The 10,387-nt window shown below is 30.6% G+C and overlaps 2 protein-coding genes and 2 long non-coding RNA genes across 9 annotated transcripts in view; 2 read left to right on the plus strand and 2 right to left on the minus strand.

Moving 5' to 3' along the window:
* Nucleotides 1-592, plus strand: part of LOC141453127 (diacylglycerol lipase-beta-like) — a 42,825-nt gene extending 42,233 nt beyond the window's left edge. For all 3 annotated transcript variants that reach the window (XM_074125895.1, XM_074125894.1, XM_074125893.1), the window contains exon 15: nucleotides 158-592. In XM_074125895.1, the coding sequence (XP_073981996.1) occupies nucleotides 158-341 (184 nt within the window). In that variant the 3' untranslated portion in view covers nucleotides 342-592. The remainder of the gene's footprint in view (nucleotides 1-157) is intronic.
* LOC141453129 (uncharacterized) lies at nucleotides 459-5,807 on the minus strand. Its single transcript, XR_012457792.1, has 3 exons — nucleotides 5,627-5,807; nucleotides 2,471-2,603; nucleotides 459-1,334 (listed from the first exon to the last, which is right to left on the minus strand). It is a non-coding gene; the product is annotated as an uncharacterized lncRNA (long non-coding RNA).
* LOC141453130 (uncharacterized) lies at nucleotides 2,686-5,526 on the plus strand. The gene is made up of 2 exons (XR_012457793.1): nucleotides 2,686-4,871; nucleotides 4,952-5,526. It is a non-coding gene; the product is annotated as an uncharacterized lncRNA (long non-coding RNA).
* A 1,909-nt stretch (nucleotides 5,808-7,716) lies between the features above and the next one.
* On the minus strand, nucleotides 7,717-10,138 carry Pabp2 (poly(A) binding protein nuclear 1). Of its 4 annotated transcripts, none has more exons than XM_074125900.1 (4): nucleotides 10,120-10,138; nucleotides 9,647-9,713; nucleotides 8,942-9,570; nucleotides 7,717-8,814 (listed from the first exon to the last, which is right to left on the minus strand). In XM_074125900.1, exon 3 carries the CDS (start codon nucleotides 9,560-9,562, stop codon nucleotides 8,942-8,944), a length of 621 nt encoding a protein of 206 aa, XP_073982001.1. In that variant the 5' UTR covers nucleotides 9,563-9,570; nucleotides 9,647-9,713; nucleotides 10,120-10,138; the 3' UTR covers nucleotides 7,717-8,814. The 4 variants fall into 4 exon arrangements, with proteins under 4 accessions (XP_073982001.1, XP_073981998.1, XP_073981999.1 ...); XM_074125897.1 differs by lacking the exon at nucleotides 10,120-10,138 and adding an exon at nucleotides 9,825-9,948; XM_074125898.1 differs by lacking the exon at nucleotides 10,120-10,138 and adding an exon at nucleotides 9,854-9,944.
* Nucleotides 10,139-10,387: the final 249 nt, after the last annotated feature.

Consider the following 10,387-nt stretch of genomic DNA (forward strand, 5'->3'; position numbering starts at 1 on the left):
AATTCACAGTTGTAAATGGAGATGGTAGTTGGAGCTTTAGGTCCAGTTTTGATTCGGGAACTTTTTGAGCAGTTTTGATTCGGGAAAAGTATTTGAGCTTTCACTTGTAATGTATCTTTTTTTATTATAATAAACCAATAACATTATCAAATTTTAGGAAGTCTGACGATGACGAGACCTACGAGATGAGGTGGCTAAGCCCAGAAGATTTTCTGGAACTGCGTATAATGCCAAGAATGTTACTAGATCATCTGCCCCATAATCTCCTAAAAGCAATAAGCACTGTACTAGAAGAACAGAGAATAGAAATATTGGATTTTCCGCAGATAACTATAATTTGAACCAATGTAAATAATACAACCGATCTTCTTGCAGGTCTTGAGGAACTAATAAAAGTTCCGGTTTTGGAAGTCAAGCTTTTCCGACATATAACTATAAAATTGTATAAGATTAGACACTTTATTTTGTATATATTTGTTTATTAAAACCAGAGTTTAAAAAATCGTGAACATATAAATATATTCGATTTTGTAATATTTAAGATATATATATATATTGTAAATATTTTATATAATAAATTTTTTTATCAATATTTTATTACAAAATTGTTTTATTACTACTTTTAAACACTTTTGAAATAGCAGTAATCATTTCTTTTTTGTCAAACACAATTTTTTTTTTAATAATGTATGCCCCAGTACAAAAAAAAATTATAATTTTCTCTTTACCCAAAAACTTAAATAAAGTAGTCGCCTTTTATTTTAGGCATGACTTAATGCCCTATAACCTTTAAGGCGTCGTGAATGAGGGCCGGAGCACATACTTAAATATTAAAATTTGTTCTACAAATAAGAAGCAACAAAATCTGTGATTCACACAAGGGATCTCCCATTTGCAAATCCAAGCTTCATAAGCACTGCACCAATACCCACCCCTTCAACCTTAATCAAGAAACTTTCTGCCTATTCCATACCTAGAAATCTCACTTAAAGACTTCTATGACTGAGAGGTGAAATGAAGGCATTAAATATAATATGTAAGTATTCCTTTTTCTTCACGTACAATTGAACTCGCAAACATTTCGTTTTCCACTAATGAAAATATCTGGAAGGGTATCAGTGGACAGCTGCTCCATTCTTGGATTCACATAATACATTTACTTGATGCATATACATGGTGAGGATAATTAATTCTTACGTTTTAACATTTTCAGTACAATTAAATGATTGTAATAGTCATTTAAAATTAAAGGAAGTTTGATGCTGACAAGAATAAGAAGAGCTGCTAAGTCCAGAAGATTTTCTACCAAGTACAGGATTACCTGCCATTATATCCTAAAACCAAAATGTTTCAGATCATTTTAAATTATTGCAAGTCCCAAAAAACAATTTAAAATGAGATCATTGTTTTTTTTTTCCTGTTGTAGTATAGAATATCTATGTTCATACACGCACATATACAGGGTGTTCATCATAAGACTACCGTTACTTCGGGAGGCGATTCTGGGCATCATTTGCAACAAAAAATCTATATAAACTATGGCTTGATTCAGCTCCGTTTTACAGATATCTTTAATTTTATGTTTTTTCATGATATTACTACTTTTTAGCAAACAGTTGTCTATATTTAAAACTGAAGCTAAAAACTATATCAATAAGCTCTTAGAAAGAAGGTTAAATTTCCTTTTAAATAAGCTTATTTACATTTCAAAATAATAATATTATTTCACTTTGTAGCTCAAATATAAGTGAAGCAAGTTTCTAATTTTTTCCAAAAACTTTCGACTTAATTTTTCTCAAAAATATTATATAGGTTTAAAACGTGCCCAACTCATAAAAAAAAACATCTACGTACAAACACCTTTCGAAAGGTATCCCATGCATAGTGGTTATTTTAAAAATTTATGCAGAAATTTCTTATTAATTGCAAAAAAAAATAGGCGTCAAAATGGCATTATGAAAGGAATTCACCTACCATAAGAATATAATTGATCAGAAACACCAGATCCAGTACCACTTTTTACAAACGTGTTATTTAATAATTAATTAATTTAAGAACTACATTCAAAAATAAATAGTTTACATTATAAATAATAAATTTAAATAAAAAGAAGAAAATGGTATATGATGTTAAATGAGGGTTTGGTACCAGTTTCAAAAGGAAGAATTTTCGTTTAACGAGTTCAGAACTGTGTATTATTCTTTAGTTAATTAAAAAAATACGCTATATGTGAATATTTTCTTGAACTACAAAATAAACTTTTGGAATTAACAGGTTGTGAAGAGCTAATGAATATGTAATCATCATTTGAATCTCATAGAATCACGAATATACATCAGGACTCTCAACCCACTGCATAGTTCATGAAGGAAGTATCTTAACACCACTCTAGTCATTTCCTACTGGCTACTGAGAATAATAAACGTGATAAACTTGAAAGAAAAATCTTTTTGAACCGAAATTTTAATACCTGTGCATCCTTCGCGATAGAGTCTTGGTAAGTGATACAGGGCTGATTGCTGCAGTGAATCAGAATTACGTCATCGTTATCCACACTAGTCTGTGATTCCAAGGATTGTTGGGTCTATCCCACCAGCTCAAATCTGCATCAACAAAATAATGAGCAGTTTAGCACATTAGCATAATACGTACTTGAATATTGTTTCAGTGTTCACTTTGAACGTTTATATTAGTGATGGGCAGAACGAGTCCGCGTTTGGAGTCGTTGGATTTGAATCAGTTCCAGGGTTGGAATCGATTCCAACAACTCGTTCACTGATTCCAGTCTGTACTTACCCTATGCATTAGTACAAATGTCACGCATTGTAATTAAATAAATAATTAAAAGTTAGCTTTTCCAGTTAATAACAAAACTATATTTCTTTAACACACATTAAGTAGTTCCCTAATTCCCAATTGATCTGATAAATATAAAATTAACAACGTAACCAAATATTAACAAAAATAGGCTAGTCAAATATAAAAATTAAAGCAACTGCAGTTTTGTCGTTATCTAGCTTGACCACCGGAGTTAACTTGATTCAAGAAGAAAAACGCAAATGGGTAGGAAATTATTCCCATAAAAAAAAATTATAACCCTTCAAACAAAATGATAATTACTCATAAAGAAAGAAATATTTATTTACTATGAATTAATATCAAGCTTTTAAAATATCTTATTATTTTACAAAAAGAAAAAGCTGTGTGCCAAATCTTTAACTTAGCGGCTGGACGCTCTTTCTCTTATCTTCATTGGCGAAAGTTAAATCGTGTACATGTCATGACGACGATCAAAGTAATACTGAGCTAAAAAATAGTATTACCTAACTGCTTTACTTACTGCTGTATCCCTCCCACTCTATCACCTATTTCACAAACATTCGTCGATTGGAAGTAGGTTTTAGTTAAATATTTGTTTCATTTGAAAACAAAAAACATTATAACGCTTTCTCAAGATGTTTTTAAGTTTTAAAAATTTGTTTTTGTCCATTACTCTTGTAAAATACGAAGAATTTTAAATAAAATATAATATACAAACACAAATGATCTAGAATGCAGGTGGAGTCAGTCGGCGTTGTCATGGTGATGGAACCGTTTAACGACTCCGGTTCCAGCTCCAGCATTTTCTATTGGCTAGATTCAGTGAACGAAAAAATGGAACGAGTCCGGTTTCAAAAGGATTTAAATCACTCCGGATTTGACTCCACCAATTCCAGTGGATTTAACCAATGAAATTGCTGGTGTTGGGCCGGAGTCGTTAAACGGTTCCATCACCATGACAACGCCGACTGACTCCACCTGCACTCTAGATCATTCTGTGTTTGTATATTATATTTTATTCGAAATTCTTCGTATATTATAAGAGTAATGGACAAAAACAAATTTTTAAAAATTAAAAACATCTTGAGAAAGCGTTATAATGTTTTTTGTTTTCAAATGAAACGAATATTAAACTACAACCCATTTCCAATCGACGAATGTTTGTGAAGTAGGTGATAGAGTGGGAGGGATACAGCAGTAAGTAAACCAGTTAGGTAATACTATTTTTTAGCTCAGTATTACTTTGATCGTCGTAATAACATGTACACGATTTAACTTTCGCCAATGAAGATAAGAGAAAGAGCGTCCAGCCGCTAAGTTAAAGATTAAGCACACAGCATTTTCTATATGTAAAATAAAATATTAAATAATAAGTAAAGTAACTACAGCATTGCTTTTTAATTAATGAGATGGGTGTGCCTGGTGTTTCTTTGCAAGGTTCGCTATATTGGGTACGAAATTATTTTTCCTTCGACTCCCTGTCTTAGATCGACCCCTACTTTTGTTTAGAAATTAACAAAATAATAAAATGAATATTATTTTAGAATCGATATTCTAAAAAAACCTTGGAACTTATTTTATTCTTCAAGCATCAGTATTTAAGCTCGCCAGATTTTGTATTTTGGTGTGGATTCCTCTTACAAGTTGGAATGTGTCAGTGAACTTCTACATAGTAGCCTTAAGTGAGTTTTATTTTAGTGTAAACGACTACAGTATTAATTATTTTCATTTTAATTTGCCTCAATTTTTTGGGGCGGGGCGGAATCACTTTTTTTTAAAATAGGGATTTGAATCAACTCGTTCCACCATCGGACTCGTTCCAGTGGAACGAGTCCGCTCTAATAGCCCATCACTAGTTTATATTGCAGCGACGATTTGCTAGTCTAAGAAGGTGAAATTTCACGGCGTTATGTCTACTTTTATAGGTCCATACACTGAACAGACCGCTATTTAGAATACAATATAAAGTTTTGCTTTGGGTGACTGCTTTTATGTTAGTTGGAAAGAGATTTTTTTAGAAGCCTATTACTTGAAGTGATCCACATTTTCTGGTTAAAGAAACTAAAGTTAATTGATGAAAATTTGCATTCTTGATCATGTTAATATTTGTTAAATTTGTTTTTTATTACAGAAATCAAGGTGTGTAATCATGCCTAGGCTCCTTTTACCAAGATTCAGATCAGACCAGCAGTTTAATAAGGCCTACAATATACCTGGTTCCAAACATCTTTTAAAGACGTGCTGACAGATTTTTCTTACTAGGAGTCTCTTCTGGTAAAACATTTTGCGAAAGTCGGCAGTGCACGAAGAAATGCTCCGAGTGCCAACGTCTTCAGTTGTTCACACATCATAAATTAATAATTTCACTTTATTGGTAGTTTTACAAATAAATGGACTAAGTCCGAAACCAGAAGATACCACAATATTCTACATTTCTGAGATTCTGGACTTTAGAGCCATCTACTTCAACAAAACGCAAAAATAACTTGCTTCAACGAATCTAATATAACACAAAGTAATTTAACATTCCCATTTATTCAGACAAATCATTGAAAAAATAAAGACAAATCTAAAATACTTCTTGATCTAGGCGCCCAGATGGACAGTTTAAAAAAAATATATATATGACCAAATTTAAGAAAGCAAAATACTGTGATTTGCTTCTTGAATAACAAACAAGAAAACCAACTATTCTTAAAATAAAAAGCTCAAATAAAACTTCATTTAATACAAACACAATTATAAATCATAATTTCATGTTATAGCAATGTTTTGTCAAATATACCTCTGCAAAATACACAATTACCTTCTTGAAATGTTAACACAGAATTAGCCTTCATTAGAACATTTAGCTAAATTTAAGCATCAAATGAATTTTTCATCCAAACCATTCTAAATTTAACGTAAGCTGGAATATTTCAGCCACTTCATAACCCTGGTGTACTGTACCTCCTATTGAGGTTACATTAAGGTTAACTATCAGACTCGAATTTCTTTAAAAAACCTTTAAATTGTTTTTTTTTTAATCAAACTAACCTTGTAGATCAAGAGAAAATTAACTAGGGAACTAGTAAATACATCGAAGAATCTAGGTAGTTTAACAGTATCGTGATTAGCACCAAACTAGAATTTTATTTTATTTTCTGATGTCATAACTTTAAACAGAATGATAAATTCTGGTAATAAAATGTCCTCTCATACTTAGCGATCATAATCCTAAAATTTGAGGGTTACCGAATCACCGCAGGGACTGTTAGTTGGAATTATTGCACATGTGATTTCTCAAGTCTACATGTTTGCTGGCATTTGCCACGCAAACTTGGAGAACGTAAAATATACACTTAAACTACTAAAGATAATTGCAGCTTAATCTATTGCGCTAACTAATTGAAAAAGCACAAATATTTGGCATATCAGGTTTCGATCTTGGTTGATTGATCAAGCAAATTCCATCAATGTTCAATGAACAAAAAAAACTTAATTTACATAAAACGGTAAGTTTCTTAAATGAAAAAAAAAACTATTCGTCAAAAGAGGCATGCAAAGATTAGCTTCTATCAGAAGCATTCAAAAAAAAAATTATCGGAGAACAAGTCTACCATCCACTTGATCTCTCATAAATAGTCCTCCTTGTTGCAGCAGTGATACTGCAAATGTGGATAAGTTGCTTACCAACTTCCATTTAGATGTTTTTTTTCATCAATCAGGGGACAGGTGAAAGTAAAGGGCCATTAATAGTACATCACTCTTAAGAACTTTTGGTTACCTCTCCTGCTTCACCATGAAATTTGACCTTTACTGTTAGTCTACATTTGGTAATTTTGAATCGTAAACTCTTGCCAATGAATATATACTCTTTACTACCAAACAGTACATTACTATGTACAATCCGTTCTACAGACAAACAGCTAATGGAAATAGCTTAATATATACCAACCCATCAATACGTAAAATATGAATAACGACAAGTAATGGAAGTGGAAATCAGAATCGAATTCACCAATATGTTTTAGTCAGACTGTTCAATAACTTAAAATAGAAAGAACAAAATTTGAAAAGAATTAGTAATTTTCACAAGATGTCACTAATAATATGGTGCATACAATTACTCCAACCAAAGTTACATTTATTCACTTATTTTAGTCAAGAGCATTTTAACATTTTTATGTATACAATTCAATGTACCAAAGCGAATTTTTCATTCTACAATAAAACGAGCTAAATTTATTCCAATTTAGCTAAAGAAACTTTACTTAATTTAATATTTGAAAAAATAAGCAAATTGCTAGCAATATCCATTCATTCATATAATATGTAATTACTGAAAACAGTTTTTTTTTACAAAAAAATATTTCTATAAAACCCTTATAGCCGGCAATTTAAAATATTTGGCTGTTTCCTCTCAGGGAGGAAGATGTGTGTGTTCCTGCTCGTGGACGCTCCATTACTGAGTAGATGTCTAACTCCAGCCTGCAAAAGAAGTTCAAATATGGATCTTTTTCTCAAAAAAAAATACTTCAACATAAATAAATCATAATCTTGCATTCTGAATGTGGTTAGCACACAATAAATCGTTATAAACAATAATACGTGATTTACAACATATTGATCAAAGAATTCTAAAAAGATAGAAAACCAAAACTGCTACACTAATCTGCAAAATCTTACAGCTTAAGTTGTTGACTATTTCAATAATTACATAAAGTAATGAAAATCAACCTAGGTTGTTGTATTTGAGCAAGAAAAAAAATATCTGAAAATTTTGTAAACAAAAATAAATATTTATGGCAGGTGTCGAAATAAGAACGAAAGTAAGGTGTGTAAAAACATAAATTAACAAAGTAAAATAAACTCTTGTACTAAAAATTACTAATTTTTTTTGTTTTTATATATATATATATATATATATATATTCAAGATACATATTTCAATCACTAATCATGAAATCCCTAATAAAAGCATTAAATTAATTACTCACTGAAGGAAAAGATAAAAATTACCAAATTCATTAATAAAACCTTAAATTAATTACCTTTCCTTCCCTCAACCAGTGACAACGATTCATTATATATAGATATATATTCATATTTTTTAAAAAAAGCTATTCTGATGACATAATTTGTAAAATTAGTATTTTATATATATGTATATATATTACATTTTCCATGTTTGTACTCGCTGACACTTTAATCCACATATGTGATAATCTAATTAGAAATATACCTATTCCTACAAACTAGTTATGACAATAATCATCTTAAGTTCTTTATCTTTAGTTAGTAAGCATTTTCATTCGTATGAAATTATCGAAAATTAGGTGCTTTTACAATTTGGAAATTTTTATTGCAATTAAAATTAAAAAAAAAAAAAAAGAAGCACGAAATAGAAAGCAGGATATATTTGACATTATTATCTGTCAATAAGAAGAACAGCAAATCAAAGTGTTAACATTATAAATAGAAAAGATAAATAGCAAAAGTAATACTATTCACTTCAATCAATAAAGACAATCAGAGAGGAATTACAATTAAAAAGAATATACAATCCAAAGTTCATGTAATACACCTAATTGCCAATATAACTTACATTAAAAAAAAAGAAAAGAAAAAAGGTAAACATATGATATGAATAAGAATGGAGATTACCAACAAAAATGAGGCAGGCAAAGAAAAAAAATACATCAGTGAATATATTACAAATATCAAAATATTTATGTAATGTTTATTATAATGAACTTCATTTTTAAAGGGAAGTCACACTTCAAAAATTTTAAAAATAAAAAAAACTTATGTATCAGGAATTTCTCCCACACAAGTAGGTGAATAAAATGCTCGTCACCTAATATTAAAAACAATTATTACATAGTTTTTGTTGTTTTTTTTAATTATTATTTTAATACAGTGTTAGCTATAAAGAAGATGACGAGTAACTCCGGTTTAGTGTTCAGTACCCTTGCAGAGAATAATCCGCAGTACAAATAATTTTGTAATCGTCCTGTAAATACAATTTATTATATCAATCTTAAGTCTTTTCACAATGAATTATACTTGATAAAGGATTTCATCATCTAACCGAACTATGGAGTAGTTATATTAAATCTTGTATAAGAACAAAATTATACTTAATATGGCGCGTAGAATGGTCGCCGATATGCCCTTGCACGTCTCACAGGCCTGTATCCATAGTAAGCTCCTCGTGTGTATCTGCTTCTGCCCCTTCCACGAAAGCCACGGTTAGTAGTACTCAGCCCAGGGCGGTTTGTTCGCTTTGGATTCACTTTAATTTGACGTCCTCGAAATAGAGATTCATCCATAGCCATAGCGGTTTGTACAGAATCTTTATCAGCAAACTCTATATAAGCAAAACCTTTTGGATGACCATCAAATTTGTTGCAAAGAATAGTGACTCGATTAATCGAACCACAACCATGAAAGTGTGACTCAAGTTCTTCAGCAGTCGCACCATAATCCACATTACCCACATAAATTGAACGATTATCAACCTCAACTTTCTCCTCAAATGACAAATTCAAACCTGTAGCCCCAGCAGCAGGGGGGCTCCCTAAATTCATTTGTTTGTCTACCTCCGTCTGCATTTGCTTCAGTTTTTCCGCTTCTTCCTCCATTTCTCTAACACGAGCTTTTATTGCTTCCAATTCTTGATCTTCTACATGACCTGTGGTGCCATTAGCATCTCCATTTTCTCCAATAGTTTCATCCCCATTTTCCATTGTTTCCAACATGTCTGACCCTATTTCGTCATTAACTGCCATAATTAAATTGGAAGTGATTTAAACAATATAAATATAGAATTGTAAATAACTTACAAGTTACAAAGATGCCGGAAAAGATGCATATAACCAAACTCGGTTTCAGAAGTGTTGCATCTTAGGACTGCGTAAAGACAAGAAAAAAAAAAAAAGAATTACTAATTATGTATTCAGTTTGATATTCACCAACTGCAAAATAAATAAATAAAAAAAAACTCCAGAAAATACACTCAACTAAAACTCAAGAAATAAACCGCTACTCACAAACACAATCCACAATTTTACGCTAACCATAAATTAAAGCTACAGAATCTTCAAGTGTAACAACCTTTAGAATAGCGGAGGTGTAATTGGCTTATTATTCAACATCTCATAGAATGTCACAAATAACTTAAAAAATCAGTGAATTTTACTAATTATTATATTTTATTGTTAATACCAAAAGTTACAATAATTAAAATTCTAAAATTTATTTGTCTTCTAGTTTACATTTGATTTGTATATTTTACAAAAAAAAAAAAATTACTTACCAAGAATCAGAGGATAAATTACTTTTTATTCTATTTCAGTATTTTTTTATGTTTAATTCAGAATAATGGTATACAAATTTAATAAATACCCTAATTCCAGTGGAGGAAAGTTATTGAACCAACCAAACAACAGGGAATGTGACTGATGGTTCAACTAATCTTATCGATAAAAGATTTCTGACAGTTGGGGTTTATTAATTTATTTTTATGACTCTACCTTGCTTTTATTCCCTTCTTTTATTTATTTCTTCTCTTCATAATAAAATTA

The sequence above is a fragment of the Rhodnius prolixus genome, unplaced genomic scaffold (assembly GCF_049639745.1).
Source record: "Rhodnius prolixus isolate KJV_2025 unplaced genomic scaffold, Rpr scaffold_3, whole genome shotgun sequence".
NCBI lineage: Eukaryota > Metazoa > Arthropoda > Insecta > Hemiptera > Reduviidae > Rhodnius > Rhodnius prolixus.